The 25,904-nt window shown below is 40.1% G+C and overlaps 1 protein-coding gene across 1 annotated transcript in view; it reads left to right on the top strand.

The window, feature by feature from the left end:
- The first annotated feature begins 3,597 nt into the window (after positions 1-3,597).
- LOC138807215 (acetyl-coenzyme A thioesterase-like) overlaps positions 3,598-25,904 on the top strand; it is a 38,792-nt gene continuing 16,485 nt past the window's right edge. The window contains exons 1-5 of the mRNA XM_069992811.1: positions 3,598-3,727; positions 13,375-13,444; positions 14,809-14,869; positions 16,785-16,886; positions 20,722-20,857. Of these exons, the coding sequence (XP_069848912.1) occupies positions 3,598-3,727; positions 13,375-13,444; positions 14,809-14,869; positions 16,785-16,886; positions 20,722-20,857 (499 nt within the window). The remainder of the gene's footprint in view (positions 3,728-13,374; positions 13,445-14,808; positions 14,870-16,784; positions 16,887-20,721; positions 20,858-25,904) is intronic.

The following is a 25,904-nucleotide window of genomic DNA, read 5'->3' as shown; positions in this document are numbered from 1 at the left end:
GTTACACTAATGGCTAAAGTGTTTTGAAATTTCTAGTATTCAAAGAAAATAAGCCTAAGTGTATACATGCAATTAAACATTACTGTTTTATTATTATTAATGTATATTAATTGTACAAAGAAGTTTCACTGTAAGGTTTCTATACAGGAACATAGTATAGTTTGATCAAATTCACCTCATTACTCTTTCTTATCCCCCCCTTCCAAAATAACTTTAACGGGTCTCATTGTTCTGCTTCACACATTCATGTAAAGTTCTTTGCACACCCCCACTTCATCCTTTTCCATCCCCCTCTTCCTCAAACAGTCCCCTCACTTTATACTCATGCCATATTTTTTTCACAGTACTGAAGTTAGAGCTCAGGGTCTTGTGCTTGGCCAACTTGCATGGCTTGGTGGCACTCTACCTCTTGGAGCATGCCCTCCTCCTGATTTTTTAATAGTTATTTTGGAGAGAGAGTCTTGTTTACTTCTTTGCCTGAGCTGTCTTCAAACATGGTCTTCTATATCTTAGCCTCCTGATTGGCCAGGATCACAGGTGTGAGCCACTGATGCCTGGTCTTTTTTTTTTTTTTTTTCCAAGTCTAGATTTCACATATGAGAGGAAACATGTGATATTTGTCTTTCTGAGTCTGGATTATTTGCCTAACATGATGATATCCAGTTCTATTAATTTTTCCTGCAAACAATATAATTTAATTTGTATGATTGAAAAACCCCTAATGTGTCATTATATATCTACTTTTCATATGTGCATATGTATATTATGTATGTATATATAATAGATAGATGCAGATCTATCTATGTTAAGTTGACTTTCATTCTCTCAGATGCACACAGAGTGGAATAGCAGGATCATATGATTGTTGTAGTTTTAGTGTTTGAGGAACCTCTATACTGATTTCCAGAGTGGCTGCACTAATTTACATTTCCATTAACAGGACTTTAGAGGTCCTCTGCTCCCCACCACCGCTATCCCTGCATTTCCCCAGCACTGGTTATTTATTCTCTTGATGACTGTCATACTGACTGGGGTGACATTAAGTCTTTAGCAATTCCTTCATGACTAAGAATGTTGAACATTTCTTCACATATTTATTGGCCATTAGTAAGTAGTTTTTTTGAGAACTGTCTTTTCAAGTCACTTGTTCGTTTATTAATGAAGTAATTCGTGGTTTTGGTATTTAAATTTTTTGGGGGGATCCAGTAGTGGGGCCTGAACTCTGGGCCTGGGCGCTGCTGTCCTTCAGCTCTTCAGCTCAAGGCTAGCGCTCTACTACTTGAGCCACATCGCCACTTCCGGCTTTTTTCTTTTTGCTTATGTGGTGCTGAGGAATCGAACCCAGGGCCTCAGGCATGCAAGGCAAGTGCTCTACCACTGAGCCACCTTCCCAGGCCCTGGTGTTTAATTTTTAGTGGTCTTTACATATTCTGAATATTAACACTTTATCCAAGAATAGCAGGCAAGGATTTTCTCCCATTCTGTAGGTTTTCTCTTGACGTTGGCAATTGTTCCCTTCATTGTGTAGAGTGTTTTAATCTGATACAATTTCATAGGTCATTTTCACTCTTACTTTCTGAGGTAATGAAGTTCTATTCAGAAAAGTTTTACTCATGACTGTTTCTCAGGGAGATTACAACCTTTTCTTCTAATACTTTCAGAGTATCCATTTGTACATTTAAATCTTTGGCCCATAAATATGATCATTTTAGCCACCAGTTTTTATCCAAAGCAAAATACACTTTCAATAAATAAATAAATAAAATTCATTCATGTAACCTTCAGCTTATTGCTGCATAAGAAACAAGTCCCAACACCAAAATGGAATACAACAGTACTTACATCCCTCTCATGTCTTCATATATGCCAGGTTGCTCTGCTGCAGGCAGTAGAGCTGCAGGTTTGGGCTGTGCTTCTGGTTGGGTGCAGAATCTCTGATGGCAGTGTAGATGTTCCCTTCCCAATGTCTTCCACACTTTCCTCTTCCAAAGCACGTCAGATGGTCAAACCCCACAGTGATAAATGCATCCCACACAGTTGGAGTAACACAAGCTGGACAATCATCCCATCTACTAATTCCTAAATTGTGATCATTCATCAATATAGGAAACATTTTTTATTTATGTGTATATAGACTGGAAACCTATCCACAGAGAATCCTGAAAAATATCAAGTCGATGTTTCCTTCTTTCCTCTCATAAAAACAAATATTTTAAGGGAGAAGCAAAATTACCAGAATTCTTCAGTCTCCATGCTGGGCCTGACAAGCCAAAGATACATAAGTATCAAATATCTTGTGTGTGTGTGTGTGTGTGTGTGTGTGTGTGTGTGTGTGTGTGTGTGTGTGTGTCACAGTTCACTCAGATAGGTAGGAACTCAGGTGCCAGCCAAATGGTCTTGCTCCCTTAACCACATGGGGTACAGGTATCCTTTTTTTTTTTTTTTTTGGTCAGTCATGGGGCTTGAACTCGGCCTGGGCACTGTTCCTCAGCTCTTCAGCTCAAAGCTAGCGCTCTACCACTTGAACCACAGCACCACTTCCAGTTTTCTGGTGGTTTATTAGAGATAAGAGTTTCACGGACTTTCCTGCCTGAGCTGGCTTTGAACCACGATCCTCAGATCTGTTTCCTGAGTAGCTAAGATTGCAGGTGTGAGCCACCAGCGCAGGGCTACAGGTATCCATTTCTGATGTAGCTGCTTCCCTAGTAAAACTGCTTTGTAACAGACCAATTTTAACAGTTGTTGCAGCTGAGTTCTGGGTTTTGAAAAGCATTTCTTGAGACCTGTAGAGACTTGGTAACAAAGTGACAGCCTTTAATCTTTAATTCTCTAGCTAAAGCCTTGTAACTGGGATATACACCTACTCATATCTGCCTCTGTCCCCTTCATAACTGCTTGTGGTGGAGCAGTTTCGTAACACAATGATCTTTGGAGCCATTAGAGTAACCTAAGAACCAGATGGTGGAGTTTGAACTAGGTGTTTGTTGTTTGTTTTCCCCTTACATATTCGTTATGATTATTCTCGTTAAGTAGTTGTACGAAGGAATTGCCACTTGATGACGCTGGATATGAATGCAGTATATCTTGATCAGTGTCAGCCCTTTCAACATCCCCCCCATCCCTCCCCTGCCCCCCTGCCCCTCACTCTCCTTAATTGAGTAGGATATACTTTGCATTCTTGTCTCTTTTCTCTCTCTTAGGGATAGATGAATGAACCGGGGTTTCTGCTGTTCGTGCCAGCTTTGTCTGGAGGCGACAGCCAGAAAAAGAAAACAAAATCAACTTCCAACCAATCAACCCACAGCCGAGTCAAGCACTGTCAAGCCAGGTTCTTGCACACTGTTGCACACTGTCTGAAGGGCGCTCTTCCTCCGTAATGCCCTTCTGCGCGTCAAGTTCTTCGGATGCGCGGCACCTGCCAGCGTCCTCGCACCCGGGGGATGGCGCGGCGGGGGTTGGCGGCCGGGCCGCGCGGTGCCCTTTGGAGCTGGGGGAGGGAGGGGGCGGAGGGACGGGGGGGGGGAAGCGGGGCGGGCCTGCGGTGACCTGCACCTGGCCAGGCGCCCTGTCCCGGAGCTCTGCTGTCTGAGTCTGGACATGGAGCGGCCCGGGACTCCCGGCGAGGTGCACATGAGCCAGGCCATCCAGCCGGCGCACGCCAACGCCCGCGGCGAGCTGAGCGCGGGCCAGCTGCTCAAGTGGATCGACACCACCGCCTGCCTGGCGGGTAGGCGCGCGGCGGGCCGCGGCGCGGTGGGAAGCGCTGGGGGGGGGGGAAGGAGGGGGAGGAGGAGAGGGGCGTGATGGTGGGGGTGGCTGGGAAGATGGGGTGGGGGAGATCGGAATGACAGATGTGTCCCCCCCCCGCCCCGAGTTGGAGATGCCCTGTGGCTAGCCAGTGGGGTTGTGGATTGTGGGGCGCAGGAGCGCGGGAGAAGGAAGGGAGGGCTTGTATTCCCAGAGCTTTAAGGCAGGTAGACTGTGATGGCTAAGATCACGCACCCCACAATGACCCACACCATTAGTTCGCTCACCTTTGGGTCTTAGGAACCCCACCTCACTTCCCAAGAAGTTAATGAGGACCCCAGAGAGATTTTGCTCATGTGGGCCACTTCGTCTACCATAGAGTTGTAAGGATGTTATTCTTTGAAGATGAACCTGTATGTTATATTTTCACATAGTTTTACTGAAAAAAATAAAAGGATTTCAACAGTAACCGAAGTGTAGGTAAAGGGCGGTATGTATATTTACACTTCTGTAAACTGTTTTATTGTTTGTTTTAGTAGCTTGCCCATTTCTCAGATTTCCTGTTATATTCAGCTGCTAACACACCACTATATTCTTGGGAGAGAAAGAGAATCCAACTAGCTGAATAAAGTTTCCATATCTTCCTGCAAATCTGTATGGGAAAGCTCTCACCCTGTAGCATGGCTCAAATTAGAGGAAAGAATTAAGGTCAAGAGGCCACAAGGGTGCAGATCTAATGCCATAGGATTCGTGTGCTTGGGGCTTAGAAGCAATAGCTGGGTCTTGGGCATGGGAAAACACAGCAAAAGGGCAGCTGCCTGCGAGAGCCAGGAAGAAAGCTCCCCTCAGAGTCTAGATTGGCAGACTTGGACTTTACATCCTTCAAAGCCGTGAGAAGTAACGTTCTATTGCTGAAGCCACTCAGTCCATGGTATTTTGTTATTTCCACTCAAACAGGCAAAGAAAGGCAACTCCCTAGAATTACTACAAAAATAGTTTTGACCCCAAGATCTCTTTCATATAACACTGAGAAATTGACTCTGTCTAGAGATGGAGGGTCTGCTTTTGAAAACAACAGGCTGTAATGCCAATGTTTTTCTAACTGAAAGTCTGGGTGGGTCAGTGCTTTTGTGAAATGGCTCCCTTGTACCTGTGCTAATTTTCCCGCCTCTAGATCAGTAAAATCTCTCAAATAGACCTCCACTCCACTTCTGCAGACCTTTTTTTTTTTTTCTTCTCTTGACTCCCTGGAGTCTGTTTCCACACACAGGTCAGAGCGAACTTTTAATTCACAAACCATATCACACACATCTCACTATCTTCTCATCGGCCATGGAGTTAAAGCCTAAATCCTTCATCATTCTTCCCAGATGTCACTTGGCATTGGAAATTCACAATCTCTGAAGGGAAATATGAGATGAGCCTGAGTCAGTTTAGGACTTTAGAAAGTGACAGTTAGTGGTAAATTCTAGGGTACTTTAACAGGGGACAGCATTGAAGTTCCTAAGTAAACATGCTAGAGGCTAAGCCACAGGCATGGCTTGTAGCACCTCCTATGACCCAACCATCCTTGCCTTCTAATAGTTCCTACTGTGTCCAGCCCATCTCCAGACAGAGGTCTCAGGACCTTCACATATGCTCTTCTCTTTGTCTTTAGAACATATTGCGTCTCAGCTTCCATGGCATTTCCCCAGAGAATTTTCTTTACTGGCCTACCAGTGCAATGACCTTTCCAACTTCCTGCATACCACTTAGAACAACCTGTAACTATTCCATATTCTTATCTGTTCACCTCTGTGTTTTCTGCATGCTAAGCTAAGCTGCATGCCAAGCTTCACTGCCTACTGAGTGCAAAATAAAGCCTCCTGATCATCTGAATAGGTAGATGAATAGATGAATGGGTGGATGGAGGACATGAATGGGTGCATGGTTGGATGGATGGATGGAGCTACAACTTGGAATTACAATTCCAAGAGGAAGCCAGACTTTCAAATGACATTTAGTAGACTTAGTAACTGTACATCTTGTATAAAACGTGTGTTAAAATGAAATATTAGGCTCACACTTGCTATACCACCTACTCAAGAGGCTGAGGAAAGTGGGCAAGAAAGTGTGTGAGAGACTCATCTCCAATTAAGCACCAGAAAGCTTGAAGTGGAGCTCTGGCACAAAGTGGCAGAAGGCTAGCCTTGAAAATAAAAGCTCAGAGACTTGAGTTGTAGGCCTTGAATTCAAGCCCCAAGACCAACAATACATACATACAAAAATACATACAAATATTCATACACAAATATTAGAGTTAGAAGAGGCATTAGACAGCATGAATTTAACTTTCCCTTATTTGAAAGACCACAAATTAAAGTTTAAATGATTATGGATCCCTGAATTCTCTGCAAGTGTTAATAGAGCTTCTAATTTTCTGTGTCTTAACTATGAGAGAAGTCCAATTGGATATTTGAGGCCAGTTTGTTAGTTTCTGCTTGCTAATCTATTTGGTTTCTGTCTTAACATTTTAGCAAGACTCAAATTTAGTTATAATCACATAATAAGGGAAGCATGAATATGAAATTATGTAAGAAATTATGTAAGAAAAAGAAACAGTGGAGAAATCATGGAAGCTGCTAATAATGAGTGTCTTTCCAAGGGAACTGAATCTATGATGTGGCAATAGTAGTTCTTCAAGTTCATTTTCTGTCCTGTGATGACGAAGTAATTGCTCTCTCATGGTTATTGCAAAAATTTCAGTGATCATGTTTTTAGAAAAGGTATCATAAATATATTCAGTGGACAATCAATTTCTCTGTACTTCAATTAATAGTAATGTAAAAAATAACTCTATAGGATTGGTTTGAGATAGAGTTGCTAGAATTGGTTTGGACATTTGGCTAATGCCCAGGGTGAATACTCTATGGAGGAAGAGGCATCAAAGACATTGTGTAGTCACAAAGCAACTGAATCTGAAGAATAATACAGATACAGGTTTCCCCAGTATTGTCTCAAGCATAATTCTTATTTTCTAACACTTTTGATCACAGTGATGACCCCCAAGGCATCGGTGTCTCCAGAAACTCACAAATTCCAAAATATCTTTATAATATTTAAAGAAAAATTAAACATCACCACCATCACATTGACATTAAACATCCTTTCAGCAGACCTTTATTCTTACCGTCCTTCAAGGCACAAACCTGCAGCTATCACTGAATCATTCTTCACCCCCGTGTCCATTTCTTCCTTTGAATTGTCTCAAACCGACATTCTCTTCTCTGTGTTATGTGTGAGCTCACTCTCAGAAATAGAACTGATTCATATAATGGTACAAAACTCTAGCAGCCTGCCTGGCTCACTTTTGTGTAACACGAGCTACTTGAAGACTGACGTGGGGAGGATCAGAGTTCAAGGCCAGTCTGAACAAAACATTTTCAAGACCCCTCACCCCAATCTCAACCAACAGCTGGGCCCAATGATGCACATCTGTCCTCCACATACATGGAAGGCCTGGAATGATCACAGTTGCAGGCCAGCCTTAGCAGAAAAGTTCATGAGACTCGATCTGAATGGAAGAAGCTGGGCACATTGTGGCATGCTCCTCATTCGAGCAGGATAGGAAGCAAAAATAGAGAGATTTCAGTCAAGGTGATGCCCAGGCAGGAAGGGAGAATATACCTAAAATTAATCAGTGTAAAAAAGAATATGAGGTATGACCCAGTAGTAGAATATCTTCCTAGAAAGCATGAGGTCTTGAATTCAAGCCGAATACTGCAAAAAAAAAAAAAAAAAAAAAAAAAAAAAAAAAAAAAAAAGGAAAAAGAAACAAAAAAGAAAAGAAAAAGAGAAAAAACAATCTAGGAGTCATTCTGTTTACCTGTCTACCTTGCTTCCTCTTCCATATATTGGATTCATAAACTCAGTCCTACCTATCAGTATTATTTCCTGAAGTAAGATGACTCAGAAGTCATTTAAATGTAAACCCAGCTCCTTTGCTCCACCTCACTGTTGCCATCTCCTTACAGCTCCTACAATTGTACCTTGTGAATTTCATTACTGGCTTTAAAAAAAATTATTTATTTATTTATTATTGTGAAAATACTGCACAGAGGGGTTACAATTACATGGGCAAGATAATGAGTACATTTCTTATCAAGCATTGTAGCCTCCTCCTTTGTTTCCCCTTCCCATCACTTCCCATACTCTCCCCCACCGTCCCCCCACCCAATCCTCCCCGCTACTCCCCCCTCCTCCCACACCAAAGTTGTAAAGTTCATTTTTCGACATAATGACTTGTACATCTCATTGTTGCAATGGGTCCACCTGTATCCCTATTTAAAAGATTTGTTTTTCCCCTTGCCCTCCACAAATTATACCGCCATCAAATACAGTGAAAGCAGGGGTTATACCGTGGGGGAGGGACATACAAAGCAACAAAGAAATCATCTTATAAATGTGTTAGAAACAATCGCATGAAAGAAAAAAACCATTTGAATACATATCTTAGGGTTCATTTCCCTAACATCACCTTATCTGACCTTTTCTGCTTGACTCAGACATATACTAGATATTGCAAATAAGGGAAACCATGGGACCTATGTTTCTTTGGGCCTGGCTTACTTCACTTAATATAATTTTTTCCAAGTCTTTCCATTTCCTAACAAATGGGGCAATGCCATTCTTTCTGATGGAGGCATAGAATTCCATTGTGTATTTATACCACATTTTCTTGATTGAATCATCTATTGAGGGGCATCTGGGTTGGTTCCATATCTTAGCTATAGTAAATAGTGCTGCAATAAACATAGTTGTGCTGGTAGCTTTAGTGTGGTCTTGTTTGTGATCATTTGGGTAAATGCCCAAAAGTGGGATTGCTGGGTCATAGGGGAGCTCTATGTGGAGTCTTTTGAGGATCCTCCATACTACTTTCCAAAGTGGTTGAACAAGTTTACACTCCCACCAACAATGCAGTAAGGTTCCCTTCTGTCCACATCCCCTCTAGCATCTGCTGTTTTAGAGTTCTTGATTTTAGCCATTCTAACTGGGGTGAGGTGGTATCTCAATGTTGTTTCATTACTGGCTTTTAAACTGGTCTTCTCAATTCATTCTTGTCTCCCACACTGCATCTACAGTGCCATTTGAAGATGCTCACTGACTGTGTCACATGTTTTGTTCATCTTTCTCCATTGTTTTCTGTACCAAAATGTTAAAGTGTGCTTCCTCCAGTCTGGTGAAGTACTTCATCAGAATAAAATATCCCATGGATACAAATTATTAACTCTAGACAAAATATTAAATAAAGATGATTTAATGCAACTTGAAAGTGAACAAAATTTGGCTTGGGAGATGTAAAAGTTAATGCTTTGAGGAAGTACTGGCTGATTTTTTTCTTGGGTTTTATTTCTATTTATCTTTTTGAGATTCATGTGTGTTTTGTTGTCTTTGTTTAGTGACTTGTAAGCATGAAGGAAAACTCAAATTTCTAGTGAGAAACCCATAGCTTTGCTATTTTGCAGAACTAATGAGCAGAATTTGAGAAAAATGTTTGAATATGAAAAAGAAAAGTCTAGAAAAGGGAGCTAGACAGGCAGAACCATAAAATCTATGATCTACGATCTTTGACCAGATCTATGGCAAAATTTAAATAATACATGCATAAGACAGCCTCCAAACCTCTCAACTAAGGTGAAAACAACTGAAAAGAATTAGGCCCATCTCTAGCGTGATTATTACTTTGGATGTCGTCAAGATAATTACCTGCTTAGAATAAAGCAACATGTCAAATCCTATATTTTCTGCAAAGTGTAAATCAAATCACAGCGACGAGAATACAATCCAAAATTACTTGACATGCCAAGAAACAAGGAAACATGGCTTATTCTTCAAAGACAGCCATTTCTGACTAATCATAGGAGACTTTGAGACTGACTTTCAAGGATTTTAAGTAGTGATTATGTGCAAAGATATAATAGAAAATATGATCATAGGGAAAGAAAAGGTAGTAAACCTCAGAAGATAATCAGAAAGTCCTTTTAAGAGAACCAATTGAGAACTCAATAACTGAAAAACTGAAAATCTGGAAATTTAAAATGCATTGGATAGGCACAATTGTAGAATGATGATGATGGAGAAAAGAACAGGTGTGAGGAGAAATCAGTAGCAATTATCTAGTTTTAAAGACAGAAAAAAAATTAACAAACAGAGTAGGCTAATGATTTGGCTCAAAGGTAAAGTGCTTGCCTAGTATGTGTAAGGCTTGGGTTCAGTCTACAAGAAGGAAAGGAAAAGTAGACTCTAAGTATCATTCAGACATTTGTGGGAAAATAACTAAAATAAAACAACACTTTTGCAGCCACTGAGAAAACAAAAAGGGAAAGAGCTAACCTACTTTGAAAAAATATGGTGAAAGATATGTAACTATAGATTTAAGACCATAAAGTACTAAGCAAAACCTGTACAAAAATCTCCTCATTTAGGCATTATTGTAATCAAACTGTGGTGAAGAGAAAATTGAAAGCAGCCAGAGAAAAACAGAATACTCTGTGTGGGAGAACAGTAACCAAAATGAATACTGACCACATTAGAAACAGTGTGTAGCAGAAGACAGTAGATGATATCTTTAATAATAATGCTTCTAAGACTGTCAGCCAAGAGCTTCACAAGCTCATGCATGTTTTGTTTTGGTTTTGTTCATTTTGAGGCAAGGATTCCTTACAAAGGCCACGACAGCTTCTGCCTTCCCAGTGTTTGGGTTATAGGTGTACACTACCACACTCAATTTTCTCCCTCCTCCTCCTCTTCCTGCTCTTCCTGCTCTTCCTGCTCATCCCACATCCCTCCATGCATTTTATTTTATTTTTTATTTTTTGGGTCTGGTCGTGGGTCTGAACTCTGGGCCTGGGCGCTGTCCCTCAGCTCTTCAGCTCAAGGCTAGCGCTCTACCACTTGAACCACAGCGCTACTTCCAGCTTTTTTTCTTTTTGCTTATGTGGTGATGGGGAATTGAACCCAGGGCCTCATGCATGTAAGGCAAGCACTCTACCACTGAGCCACCTTCCCAGCCCCACCTCCATGCATTTTAATACCAGAGGCTTCATGGGACCTGGTCACTGATCTCTGCTCAGCATGATCTCTTCACTGTCCCTCTGTGTCTACTCACTCCATCTCACCCCTTGGATCTCAGCCCAAGTTATTTCTCCACAGAAAGCTTTTCCTAACTTCCCAGTTTGGCAAGTTCCTTAGTTATAGGCCCTCATAAAACCCATGTTTTCTTCAGAGCACTGAAGTTACTTTGTAATTATGCATCCATTAAAGTAATCTTTAGTTCTTCAACTAGTCTCCATGAACAGAAGGATTATGGTTGATTTCTATTTTCTAGCATCTTATAGAGTTGCTAGCACAACATAGATGTTCCATCAATATTAGTTAAAGAAATAAATGACAGTTTTCACTATTTTTATCAGTCATCCCACTCCTGAGTTATAATTACTCACTCAATATACTTCTAAGTTCCTCCAGGAAATAAGTAACAGCTCTAGGTTACATTTTGAGCCACGGTGCCACTTCTGGTTTTCTGGTGGTTAATTGGAGATAAGAATCTTGCAAATAAGGGAAACCATGGGTCCTATGTTTCTTTGGACCTGGCTTACTTCCCTTAATATAATTTTTTTCCAAGTCTTTCCATTTCCTAACAAATGGGGCAATGTCATTCTTTCTGATGGAGGCATAGAATTCCATTTTGTATATATACCACATTTTTTTGGTCCATTCATCTACTGAAGGGCATCTGGGTTGGTTCCATATCTTAGCTATAGTAAATAGTGCTGCAATAAACATAGTCGTGCTGGTAGCTTTAGTGTGGTCTTGTTTGTAAACATTTGGGTAAATGCCCAAAAGTGGGATTGCTGGGTCATAAGGGAGCTCTATGTGGAGTCTTTTGAGGAACCTCCATACTACTTTCCAAAGTGGTTGCACAAGTTTACACTCCCACCAACAATGCAGTAAGGTTCCCTTCTGTCCACATCCCCTCCAGCATCTGTTGTTATTAGAGTTCTTGATTTTAGCCATTCTAACTGGGGTGAGGTAGAATCTCAGTGTTGTTTTGATTTGCATTTCTTTTATGGCTAGGGAGTTGTGCCTGGGCTGCCTTTGAACCAAGAACTTCAATTATCAGCCTCTTGAGTAGCTAGAATTACAGGAATGAGCCACCAGCACCTGACTTAAATAATTTAAAATTGGGTAACCACACTGGCATACACAGTAATACTGTATAAGAATAGTTTAACAATGTGGACGTCCTGTTCACTTGTGTCAAGCAACAGGAATGGATATTTTATTAAGTACTCTTTAGTTAATGATTTAAAGAATCTATCTGAAAAGGTTCAGTTGTTGTCTTTTAGTGCCTCAGTTCAAGCTCTAAAAAGACGTAAACTAAGGCTAGATCTTTAACTGAGTAGATTGGTGAAAAGATGGGCTTAATTCAGTTCAGTGTCTAGAAATCAGCCAGGATTTGACAAATGGCTTGACAACGTGAATTAAATTGAGCTCACCTTGAGCATTTATAGTCTTCTACCTCCATTTCTTTCCTTTTCAGTGAACTTTATAGTTGGAAAACCCATCCTTCTTGCCCCATTGCTCTCACACACAGTTTGCTATATTTAGTTCCCTGGCAACTCTGTTCTCGTCATGTGTGTGTTTGAAAAAACAACTTATTTACAACTAGCAAAATTAGAACTTCAACTTTTCTGCATAATTTCATCAGGGGAAAGGATGTATTTAAAAAATTGCCCCTTTCTAATGTTTTCTCCCCTTTTCTTACTTGGGACTATTGACTAAATCCTTGCTGTGTGCCAATTTGTCTTTCTCTGATACCCAGAGAACTGTTTTCTGATTTGGCAGGCAATCTTAAGGTCTCCCATACTGCTCAGTGCTTACAATGGCTAAGTGATTTACACATATTCAGGTACTAGTGATATGAGACAGTGGATGAGGCTTTGGCACTTTATTTATAAAACATTAGGAGGATAATACTTGACAGAATATTTATGGTGTCAGCCTGGGAAGGTGGCTCAGTGGTATAGCGCTTGCCTTGCATGCATGAGGCCCTGGGTTCGATTCCTCAGCACCACATAAGCAAAAAGAAAAAAGCCGGAAGTGGCGCCGTAGCTCAAGCGCTAGCCTTGAGCTGAAGAGCTGAGGGACAGCGCCCAGACCCAGAGTTCAGGCACCACGACTGGACCAAAAAAAAAAAAAAGAAAGAAAGAAAACAAACATAAAAAGAATATTTAAAGTCTGTACCAACTTGTTAAAATGGTTATTCAGATTTTCTGAATATTGATATTAAAATTCCAATAAAATATTGTGTAAATTAAAATTTACTTAAAGCAACTAATTACCATGCTATAAGAAACAGAAATAGAGCAAAGGAACTCATATAGATGTAGATCATCCAGAGAAAGCAAGTACAGCAGTGCTATAATGAATGAGAGGATGGGTAACTAAAACAAATCTACTTGAACATTATTCTGTTTTCTTTATGCTAAAATAAAACTTTCAAGGTTAACTATGAGCACAGTATATATAATATATAATTTATCATATATACAATATATAATATGTATTTTTAAACCAATTTTGAAGCTGAAAAGCATGCTGGAGTTTCCTGTGTCACTGCCTCTGTGGATGACATTCAGTTTGAGGAAACAGCTAGGTAAGTGGTTTTATTCTATCACTCCTTTCTCATGGTTTTTGTCCACTCATTTGCAATGTCGATTTTGTGACACCTTAATCATTGGGAGTCAGTGATCTTGTTTGATATAAAGTGTGTGACATTTGACCCAATCCAAATTTGTCAGAAAAATAATTAAAGAGCCTACTTTTAGTCAATATTATAAGTGTAAAGTCATAGTTTTAACAGTTTTGTTGAGAAGAAACTCTTTGCTTAAGTACATTGTGATTTGAGACCTAGAAAGCTTTTTAATGAAAAGTATCTCTGCAATGGTGAATTCCATCATTAGGTTGATGGATAAACACAAATGCATCTGAGCGGAGATAGTAACTTGTGAAAAACATTTTCAGCGTGAGAACGCTTATGTGCTTTACTACTCATAGTGAAGAAAAATTCAATATAAATAAAATTTCAAGTATATATAAAAGAAGAGAGAATGGTATGGTGTGTCCCAGGGACTCATCTCCCAGCTACAACAATCAAGTCAGGCAACTCTCGTTTTCACATTGGTATCCCAAAGGCTTGGAGTCAGCTACCTTGTCTTGTTCCTCACTGAAACTTATACTTAGCTCATTGGCAGGGCTAGGTGGAGCTCAGTGCATGGTTGTCAAATGTATAAGTTAGAAAAATACTGATTCATTTAGAAAGTCTACATATAAAAAAAGAGAAAAAAAATCTTAAAACAGAATGGGTTTGAGGGAAAGTATTGTTTGTTTGTTTGTTTGTTTGTTTGCTTTAAAGGAGAAGCCCTAACCATTTTCATAGACTGAAAGAGCCAGGCAAGGGTAGAGATTTATAGTCAAATGAGAAAAGAACTGACAAAGCAGGGCTGGTAGTGGAGAGAGACAGGGCATGGGTGGTGGGAATGGATGGAGCCTTTGTAAAGAAGGAGATGGGGACTATAAGAGATGGAAACAGAAGAACAAAGAACACAGTGAGAAAGAAGCTCAGCTTTGACGTTAAAGGAGAAAATTCAAGAGTGCTAGCTCTTGGTTCTTTATAAGGTGAAGAGATCAGAAGTGACTAGGGCCCTGAACTCAGAACTTTGGGGAAAACTTTAAGTAGAATTATCTGTTGCAGACTTTGGTGTCTCTGTATGCTATCGTTGCAAAGGCCCTTTTTTTTCTAAATGGAGTCAATGGACATCCCAAGGGTGGTGTATAATGATTAGCGCCTATCTTTAAGTTCTATGTGTTGGTATCATTATACTGAGTTTTCCATATAGAAACTTCATACCCCATGCTAAAGTGGAACTGTTTACGGTGCATGTCTTTAAGCAAATCTTTAAATCTAGAATTAAAAGTGTTAGGGTTATTGAGGTCTTTTTTTGGCTTTTGTTTTACAAGGGTTGGACAAGTTATAACCATCAAAGCAAAAGTGACTAGAGCATTCAGCACAAGCATGGAGGTAAGAGGCAGCCTTTCTTCCTTCTTCCTGCCAGTCCGTACTTACAACAGTGGGCAAAGAAGAAGTCCTAGAAGAGTATTTGCAAGTAACAGGCTTCTAAATTTCATAAGACCTGTAAGTCTGTAATCAGACTCATGGGTATTCTCATTTAAGTCTGATACTCAAATTCAATGAATACAGTACACTACTCTTATATAGAGGGATGCACGGGAAGCAAACGTGGGAGAGGGGTACTGTACTCTCTTGGTTCTAGGCAAAATAGGAATTTTCTTTCTCTGACTGTTCTAGTTATTGTTCAAACTCTGCTTCTATATCTCCCTCCCTCTGCCACCTATTGAAATTTACCCCACGATTAATTGCTTTATGAAAGGCAGTCAGTCCCTCTTCTAAGTTGGGGATGTTTTAGTCTTCCTTCTCAGTTGGAGTCTTCTGTGGATTCTATGATGTGTTGTGTGTTCCATGGGGTCTGGTGAGAGAGAGCTCAGAAGATGGCCAGTTTTGAAATTGTTCACATCACAGCTTTCCGGTAGCTGTTCATTAAAAGATGTTGTAAGCATGTCAAAATGACCTCCCCTTTTTTTTTTTTTTACAACTAGTTGATATTAATAAAATAATGGCAAGGGGTGGATCTCTTGTGGTCTGGCTTTGTGACCTTTCACCCTGTGCATGTTAAAACTGGTGTCTACATGAAGACTCAAAGAGATCCAAAAGCATATTTCTGGAATTCTATCTCTATCTCTTCTCTCCAGTAGCCTGTACCTTGGGTTCATCTGCTTAGATCCTGATTTCTGGCTCTGCCACTCAGTAAATAAGGTTTTCTTTCCCTGACCAGCATCCTATAGGAGTTTCCTTCATGCTGGTAATCTGGGACCTGTGATATTCTTCTCGTATGGTTTCCTGGTCCCCAGTATCACAGGCCTGGGCCACTGTTTCCTATATGTGAAAATAGTGGCTTCTTACCTTGTGGTTTTCCAGTTGTTTTCATGGAATGTAATTCTAATCTTTCTTACTCTTTCATAACACAGTGAATTTACTCCCCCCCACCCCCCGCCCATGTATATGTCTCAGAGACATTTGCATACCACAAATAACTGTCAACTGTTCCAACAGGAGACAATATTCAAAACTTAAAAAAAAAACTCTTTGGAACTGTTGCTACATAACTAACTGTTGTTAGATATTTTATATTTCACTTGTCAATTTTTCTGAAGGTGGAAACTATATGGGTAAGATTTGGTGGAGGGCTTGAAATAATTAGCTGAAGTTTGGTCAATCAACATCTAGTTAGAATCTACCATGCAAGAGCGAATTTGCATTTTCAAGATAAATGACTTAAAGTGACTCATAGATTTTTCATACATGCTGTACCTGGTGAAGAAGTAGAAATTGATATTCTTTCCCATTGATTACACGGTGCTGAACTAAGATTCCTGAGGTTGCCTGTTGTTCCAGAAAGATACAATGCCTTATCTGCCTGAGACATGCAGAAACTACTAATTAGACATACTCTAAAGATAAGCTCCTGAGTTTACCCATAATTCAAACCTGAGGACCAGCTTAGGGCTTTTCCCATTTCTCATTGCAGTATTTCAGCTGCCTTCTTACTTTCCCAAAAAAAAAAAAAAAAAAAAAAGGAAACTAAGCTGACATGACACGAGATAATTCTGCCTATGCAATGTTAGTTCTAAAATGCAGAGACAAAAGGTTAAACATGGTTATGGTTCGGAAAAGTTATTTGTCCAGTTCTATAGAACATCATTGGAAGAGCAGTATTGTTTTAAAATCATTTAAAATGCTGATCTCATTTTAAAACTTGAAAGACAAGATCCGGGAAATGCATAACTGAATTCTAGATGCTGCAATCGAATGTGCTATCTGGATGATGGACAGTTTGTTTGTTTTTCTTGTCTTTCAGATCAGTATCAGGGTCATAGTACAGGACATACTCACTGGCATTGAGAAAGTTATTAGTGTGGCTTTCTCGACATTTGTAGCCAAACCAGTTGGAGAAGAAAAGGTAAGTTTTCTATGTGAAGAAATACCTCTTGTAAGAAAAGTACATAATCACAGTGACATTAGAAATAGTTCTTATCATGAGATTCACTTTCTCAAGATTTGCTATTCACAAACACTTTCTATACAGCTATCATTCCAACATCATAGGATTGAGTAGTAAGGTCCTTTGAGAAGAGGACTTTCAAGAACAGAATATGTACACAATGTATGGAAAAGGAAACTCTTTTGTGTTTTACATGATCTGAAGGTCATAGCAGTGTCTCAAAAATAGAGCTTACTGCTTTAGTGCTTTTGTGATTATATAATTCAAACTTGAATTGAGGTACATTGAGCTGAGAAATTTAGCAAGCAGTTATGTATTATGATGCAGTCATTTTTTTTATCCCTGAAGGAAAAACAGCAAAGTTGCTGAGTTATTGAAGTTTAGAAATAAGCTTGATGCCAAGAACTACTGGTTTACTCCTTTAATCCTTGCCATTCAGGAAGCTGAGAGGTGAAGCTCAAGGCTGAAAGCCAGCTCAGACAACAAACTCTGTGAGGCTCTTATCCAATTAACCAACGAAAAGCTAGAAGGCAAGCGGTACCTTAAGTGGTAGAGCATCAGCGTTGAATAACAAGCTAAGGGACAGTGCCCAGGTACAAAGTTCAAATCCTAGTACCAAATACACACACACACACACACACACACACACACACACACACACACGCACACACGCACGCGCACTCACACACAAAGCTCCAAGGCATCTGGGGTAAAGTACTATTAAATAAAACCCTTGACCTGATATAGTGCCTGACCACTTGCTTGGTAATAGGCTGCATCTGCTCATCTTAGGCTGCCTAAGATTGCATCTCTACCAGTTCTCTGTAGTGTTAGAGGTTTTGTGATTGGGATCCCATACATGGAAGACCATAGGCTAAGCATCTTAAACTATAACAATTCAATTTGATGAATTCTAAGATTCACTCCAGGAGTGAGCCCATCAATTTCTTTTAGCCCCACTTGGAAGTGATAGATGCTCAGTCTACCCTTGAGACTATTCCTCCTTAGACCAAATCTAACTTATTCCTAGGACATAGCAACGCTTGCCCTGTTCCCAACAGAACCACACTTACCAACAGCTTTACACTTAGGTCAGGCAGGATTTTATACCCTGGAATCCTTCTCCCACTCTATGTCCCAAATTAAAGATGCCATAAAGCAAACTTGTATTGCCCAAGACTGATGCTTTTCAAAATGGAAGCTCATATCAGTTAATTATATTATCTAAAATGCAGCTTTCTGGGACAGAACTTGGGCCTGTAGAATTATAACTGCTAGTGTGCCAAAGAACTTGAAGTCTATATTTTGTCAAAGCATCCCAGAGATCCTATGCTCATGAAAATCTAAAGCATTCAGTCATGGAGGGCAAATAACATCTAAATACCCTGCATTTGTGAATGAAGGTGGCATAAGGAAATCACTGAGAACTGTTGAATAATAGGACAGAAGGACAGGGAAAGAAAACAGTAGAGGGCATTAAGGTGACAAGTATAATATGTACATGTGTGAAATATCACCTTTGTACAATTAATATATGCTTAAAAGGATGGCAGGAATATAAAATATGTTCTGTTGGGTACATATTGGATAACAGTGGGAAAGAGGAGGAAGAATGGAGAGGGAGAAGGAAGGTAGATTTGATTTAAGTACTTCATAGTCATGTAGGAACACATGTCGGAACAGAACAATAAAACCTGTCGAAGTTGTTTTACGAAGGAGGAGGAATGAGGGAAAGTGAATCCAATCAGGATATATTGTGTGCATGTATGGAAATATCACAATGAAACCTCTTTGTACAACTAACATATGCTACTCAAAATAGATATGCCTCTCCAACCTATCTGTTCTGCTATAATCTCAACTCCAGAATGAGAGAATATGAGAGAGAATGCAGAGTTCCCATATCTGAGAGCAGTATACATAAACATCCAGGACACATAGACACATTCTAGACATGCATACGCGAGTATACAAGGACAACCCCTTCCTTTCATGGAGGACAAATAGCCATTGTTTTCCCCTCCAGCTGAGACTTCTCATTCTGAATTTGAGAACATGTGGAATAAGCATACAGTAGTGACATCTCAGTTACGCTCCTCCCGAGACTGAAGAAATGGCCCTGAGAGCTTTGCTGGGAAATCAGCTACCTTTTGGTAGCTGTAAGTGGCCATTTCAGATAACCTGAATCTTAAAGCTCCTTTTCCTAGACGAACTCATTTTCCAGTTAGGAACCGTCTGGCTCAGAAGTACCACATCATTTAGAGTGACATGAAAAGGCTGTGATTTGGGTTGAACCAAGAGGACTGCCTGCATTGTGTCCAAATCCCAGGGCAAAATGGGCAATGCCTAAAGAGACTTAGTGCAACAGCTACACTGGGAGATCATTGCAAGGCCACACAGCGTAAGGGCTTCTGAAAGGAGACCACCACGCAGTTCAGGCAAAAGAGAGTTTATTGGGGATACCAAACTGCCAGCTTGCACTCGGAAGTAGGGTGTAGGATGTAGGGTGTAGTGAACTGTAGCTCCACTGATGGTGGAGAGGATTATATAGGGAAAGGCCATGAGGAGGTGTGGCCGCAGGGGATGCAGAAGTGACCTCAGATCCTGGGGTCTTTTTGCTGACTCACAGTCAGGTGATTGACAGGTGATTAACAGGTATGGATGGTTACTGTAAAAGTTTTGGACAAGTGATTTCCAGTAAGACTACATGCTGTCTTTCAGGAAGAGGAGGGGGGAGATGGGGACTCCCCTCCCCCGGGGCAGACCTGACAGAGCACACTGGACTCTGCATGTCAAGCTTACTGAAGTTGGAGGAGATAGGATAGGATAAAAAGGCATAGCCCTTCAGAGAGGCTCAACTTCCAGGTGTCATCTGCTCTCAGGATCCTTTTCAGTCACACGTAGTGTTTTTAGTCTGTGAATTAAGTATCAACAAAATATATGCAACGTATCTTGATTTCAGGGGTATAAAAAGTATGTTCCCTAAGCAGCTTTTATATTCTGCTGGTCACAGAACTAAGATGAGATTACATAAACAGCTGACCCAGAGTAGATCGTCATCTGCATTGTCACCAAAGAAGGCAAAGCAGTTCAGGAGAACTCTGGACTTCAAGCTTCATATTATGAATCACTGGTTTATTTCATCTTTACCTGGGCCAAGGGTCAGATTAGACTTGAGGTGTTCTGGACATAAGCCAGCAGGCAACCTGCCCTTTCATACACTTGATGAGCACATGGGTGTCTGGGGAAGAACTTCAGCCCTTGGTACTGTGTCATCATATTCCTAGGTTTCTAGAGGTCAATCAAAGCTTCACTCTGATGTATTGATTTCTCAGTTTGCTTGTTAGATGTTTTTCTGTGATGAAATGTCCAAATTTGGAAAACTCTTGGTACAAAGCAGTTTTCTCTAGAACATCTGTATTCCATCTCTTTGAAGTCTTAGTTTTTCAGAAGCTAGAAACAAAATTCCTTAATAAGAATCCCTCTCCTCATTCATCAGTTTCATAGTTTATAAAAACTCAAGTTTTGTAGTTCTGTTGACAAATTATAAAATCAACAAAAATTATTTCCAAAGCACATACCTTATTATAAGAAGAAATAATTAAGCCTATGCTGGCTTTTAAAATTTTAAACTAAGAAAAAAATAGCCAGAATTCACTTAATGAAAATACCCATAAATACTATTTACTTGAGTTACAGACTCATATAGCACATCATTTGTTTTTTGCAGAATTTATGATGTGCATTTGTAACATAACAAGGTGATGAAAGATAAATGTTTTCCTTTCTCTAGATCCATTTGAAACCAGTCATACTTCTAAGTGAGCAAGATCGGGAAGAACACAATCTGGCTTCAGAGAGACGGAAAGTTCGATTGCAGCATGAAGACACCTTTAACAACTTAATGAAGGAAAGTAGCAAGTTTGAAGGTCAGTAAATCTACTTACGTAGATTATGTCCTCGCCATGTAAAGTTCCTTTCTTACAGGATATCTATTTTCCCTTTGCAGTTCAGTGCTGATGATGGTATGTATCTTTTCCAACAAACCTGGGAGCCGAAGGCGGGGGGCCCTAACGGCTCATAATTTAATTGGCGATACCTGAGACCTCTTGAGTTGAAGGCCCACTCACCTCCACACACCTCACCAGAAGAGAGATTGGAAATAAAGGACTAGGCAGTTAGATGTTATCAGTCAATGTTCAGTAAGGATGGAAGGGTGAAAGGATGATGGTCATGCCGTACATAGACACAGCTTGTCTCCATTCACTAAGCACACCTTCATCCATGAGATCTCATGAATTCTGCATATTAGCACCAGAAGAAACTGCAACTGCAGGCAGGGAAGACACCTACAGAAGGTCCACATCGCTTTGGCGCCAATGGAGGGCATCGAAGAAGAGAAAGCAAATATGCAAATATGCAAAGGGAGAGGAAGGCAGAACCTGGAATGGCAGAAGTATGGAGGCTTATTCTGTCAGCTTGAGTCAGCCTTACAGAAGGTCTCTAGATGAAAGAGAACTGCTGAAAGGCCACTGATTTGAGAAACTAGGGGTACTGAAGCTAAAGGAGCTCTCAAAGCCTGGGGGTATTATTTTCCAAAATAGGACAGCATGTGTGATAAGATCATTATTGAAGGACATGGTTGGTTTTGAGAGAAAGACATAATTCATGTCAAACCTGTCCCCAACACCTGAACGCTGTTATTATTTACTTGCCTCTCACAGGGCAATATCCATTACCAAGGTATGTTCAAGGAAGTTAAAACTTCATCATGAAATTATGATGCTAAGAAAAGAGAGTCTCCTTTTGTAAAGATGGTTTCTGTGGCAAGATATAATGAAACAACTGAACCATAGAAACATCCCTACGGCAGACCAGACAAACCATTAATAAGAAACAAACCAAAAAGAAAGTGACCAACTCCAAATATACTCTGTTATCTTCTCCATGCTAAAAACCCAGGAAAGAAATAAAATGACAAACTCCTTATTCCTGGCTTAATTCTTTCTTTGTTTAATAAGTAGATAGCTAAGGCTATCTCAGGAAAACTCAAGCATTTAACATGGTTATTAGTATGTGTCGGTATCCTGGCTACATTGGCCTAACTTTCTTCACCTTTGTGTCTTAAAAAATACCCTTCTGTCCTCAGTTAAATCACACTATTTGATGACCTGTCTCCAGGGTTGGGAACAGGGAAGCCATTGGTGACTCTGGCTGGAGTGGGGATAGGGGAAGCGTAAATGCATTGCCTGAGGCATGGGGAGGGGACATCTGGGTGACCCTGCATGAACTATAGAGGGATGGAATAAAGGGACCAAGAACAGCTCATTGTAAACACTATGCCATAGTCATAGCCAGACTCAACCCTCTTAGCCCTACCTTGAGAGTGTGACACAGTCGTACATAGAGCAAATGCAGCCACCAGTTTCCCAGCCTGAGTCCTGTGCCATAAATGTAAACGGGGAGCGGTATGGTGATTATCACTGCTCATAGAGCACTTGGACCATTTCTGTCTCTGTTCTTGAGGGAAACTGGGGTATTGAATTGGATTTAAAGCCTCATTCAAACCAGCAAGAGGTACCCAACAGGAGTGGTCGCTCACTGAGTTCTGTCAGCGTGTTTCTTCTCAAGCTATCGGAGGTGGCACCTGCTTCCTGCCTGGACTCTAGATTCAGCCCCATGGGGAAACAGAGATCTTCAGTGAGTCTCTTCACCCCTAAGCTTCACACTCCAGGAACCGTGGCTTTTGGCACTAGATTATTGACTGCAAATATCAGATCACTAAAACTGTGCCTAATGAGTGGCTCATCTACTTTCCTCCTTCAGTCAGAGATGGCCGACCAGCATGGAGTTGCTCATTTTCTTTGTTTACCCCAGTACTTGCTGTCTATAAACATGACTTTTGTTTCTCTGAGCTCATGGAGGCAAAGGTTAAAAATTAAGTCATGAAATGGAAATGATAAAAACCTATATAAATCTAACAGGTTCATATCAAGATGAAATAAGTTAATGTAGAAAGATTGGTGAGAACAGTGCTGAGCATACACAAAACTGTTATTTCAAGAAGGAATTGAAGGTGATCATTAAAGGCTACTTTGAAGGAACCTGAAGAATAGCTAAAGCCCTCAAGTTCATGGAGCATAGAAAAATTTGGTCATGGTCCCCAGCGATGGAGATGATTGGTAAAAATCATTACTAAGGGAAATGTTGGGTATAAGAGAAAGGTAATCTACATCAAATCTGTACTTCCAATATCAAAGAGATGATTGGTAAAAATCATTACTAAGGGAAATGTTGGGTATAAGAGAAAGGTAATCTACATCAAATCTGTACTTCCAATATCAAAACATTGTGATTTGCCCTAGCAAGCATTTTTGGTGACTTCTGCTGCTCTGACCTCTCCACCCAGTTAATTTACCTGGGAAGAAACACTAGGTCTGGTGGCTCAAGCTCACTTACATTAGCAAGGACCATATGGATCTTGCTACTTGGATGGCTGCATTAGCTACTTCTAACCTGGTACAATGGGTGCCAATAAGTCAGCAGCAATTTATCTTCACCATACCACAAGTAGTTTTTAAGCACTAGAGCTGTGCTAAATTAATTGATAACAGGCATATACTACAATCACTCAAATGAAGAGATAAAATTGACATTAGTTTTGGTTTTTTTGAGGTTGCCCAGAATAGGTCTATATGTCTGGTTCGATTTAGAATTATAGATTGTTTTAAATGCCACTTTTAATTTCACGTAATCTAGCCTCAAATGGGTTACTCTGTATTCCTTTGAGCAAAACAACTATTGGCCTAAGTCAAAATTTCTTTTTTGAAAATGTTAGTAACGTCCATGTTACCAATGTGACTACAAAACTTCAAAGGCAATTGATTTTAAAGACTGTGGGTCCTGACCATAACACTTAAACAGGCAACAGAGTGTGTCTTGTCTCCTCCCTGTTTACTGGGTCTGATGGATTCTGATTTTGATTGGACAAAATTATTATTATTATTATTATTATTATTATAAAAGAACATTTTTTCAGAGAACCAAAGATTGTAACACCAGATATGAAAGATTAGAATCTTCTTCAGGGTGTCCTATGAAGGAAATGTATATTGCTGCAATAGTGGGAAAGGTGAATCAGGCCATATGCTTCCAAAGGAAGAGAGGAAAAGATGAGATTAAGGAGAAATTTTGGAGGATGTGTTTGGAAACTTAACACACTGGGGAAAAACTTAAAATATGAGGCACTTTTACTTACAAGTTTTCAGAAAGAAATCAGGGCATTATCCTGATTTGCCCTTTCTGGATAAGAAGGAAAATAAGAGCTACAAATACCTCAATTCAACTCAAAAGTTCCTGATGGAAAAATGCTGGACAAATGTAAAATTGCCCAAGCAGGATGATTACACAGTACTTTCAAAACATCCAAAGTACAAGAATTGAACTTAACTACTCTAGGCTGTAGAAAGGATAAGGTATGTTTACCAGGCTTAACCCAAAGCCAGAGCTATGAACCTGAATTGATATCTGAAGTGGGGAAAGATCTGCCTTGGTCATCCGTGATCTGCAAATGGGAATGCTTTTGCACAAAGAACGCTTACCCTCTGTATTTCTGTGTGTGTATCATCATTGATGTTTATATGCACAGTACCTGACCTAGGAGACACTAGCATTAGTTCCTATGGATGTTGTACATTTCTTCATAGTGAGTGACTTTTCCTTTAATTAATTGGAAAAGAAGAAACTGCTTTGAGTTTGAGTCTTTAAGTATTTCTCCTATTTTAAGGCTTTCCATTAAGTTTTAGTTTATAATTATTTTACAATTATTTTTAAATAGAATGCATATGAAAAGTTCAAAATTATACAAAGCATACAATTAAAAACTAAGTCTTTCTATCATATGTATCTCCCAATTACTCCATACCCACAACAGTTTCTTCACATACACACACACACACACACACACACACACACACACACACACACACACACACACACACACACACACACACACACACACACACACACCCCAGCACAGACTAGTCAGGCAGTCATGCACTCAGGCAGTTATCATTCAGCAATATATTTTATAGGTAGCTTATATTACTTTATTTTGGTCAAATAAAGTACCATTTTGTTCATCAATATTAGGCTGGAAAAATATCTCAGTGAGTACTAGCTTAGACCATCATCTAAATCATATTTTAAAAACCGAGAAATGGGCATAGTAGTGAGCACCTATAGTCCCAGCAACTCAGGAGACTGAGCTAAGGAGATCATTTAAGCTCAGGAGTTAAGATCCAACAGTACAATATAGAATTTAAAAGAAATTAAGGGGGCTGGGAAGGTGGCTCAGTGGTAGAGTGCTTGCCTTGCATGAAGCCCTGGGTTTGATTCCTCAGCGCCACATAAGCAGAAAAAACCGGAAATGGCACTGTGGCTCAAGTGGTAGAGCACTAGCCTTGAGCTGAAGAGCTGAGGGACAGTGCCCAGACTCAGAGTTCAGGGCCCACGACTGACAAAAATAAAAAAGAAGAAGTTAAGATTTCACATGTATATTAATAAATGCTTTAGAAGCTGGGTGCCATTGGCTCATGCCTGTAATCCTAGCTACTCCAGAGGCTGAGGTCTGAGGATCATGGTTTAAAGCCAACTGGGGCAAGGAAAGTCCATGAGACTCTCATCTCCAATTAACCAGAAGTGGCGCTGTGGCTCAAGTAGTAGAGCACTAGTCTTGAGCTGAAGAGCTGAGGGACAGCACCCAGACCCAGAGTTCAAGCCCCACAACCAAAAAAAATAAAAATAACAACTAACTAAAAAAATAAATAAAATATTCTACAATCCAATTTTGATTACTGCAATGCTGTGGACCTGATGTCTGAAAAAAAATCATGTAAATTCTGAGTGACTATTTACAAACATCTTTGCAAGGTCATATCAGTACCCATAGAAGTAGGGAAAAACTCAGAATTAGAA

Source organism: Dipodomys merriami, unplaced genomic scaffold (assembly GCF_024711535.1).
Source record: "Dipodomys merriami isolate MVZ:Mamm:240054 unplaced genomic scaffold, mDipMer1.0.p SCAF_416, whole genome shotgun sequence".
NCBI classification, from domain to species: Eukaryota; Metazoa; Chordata; class Mammalia; order Rodentia; family Heteromyidae; genus Dipodomys; species Dipodomys merriami.
This window is presented reverse-complemented; position numbering and strand designations above follow the sequence as displayed.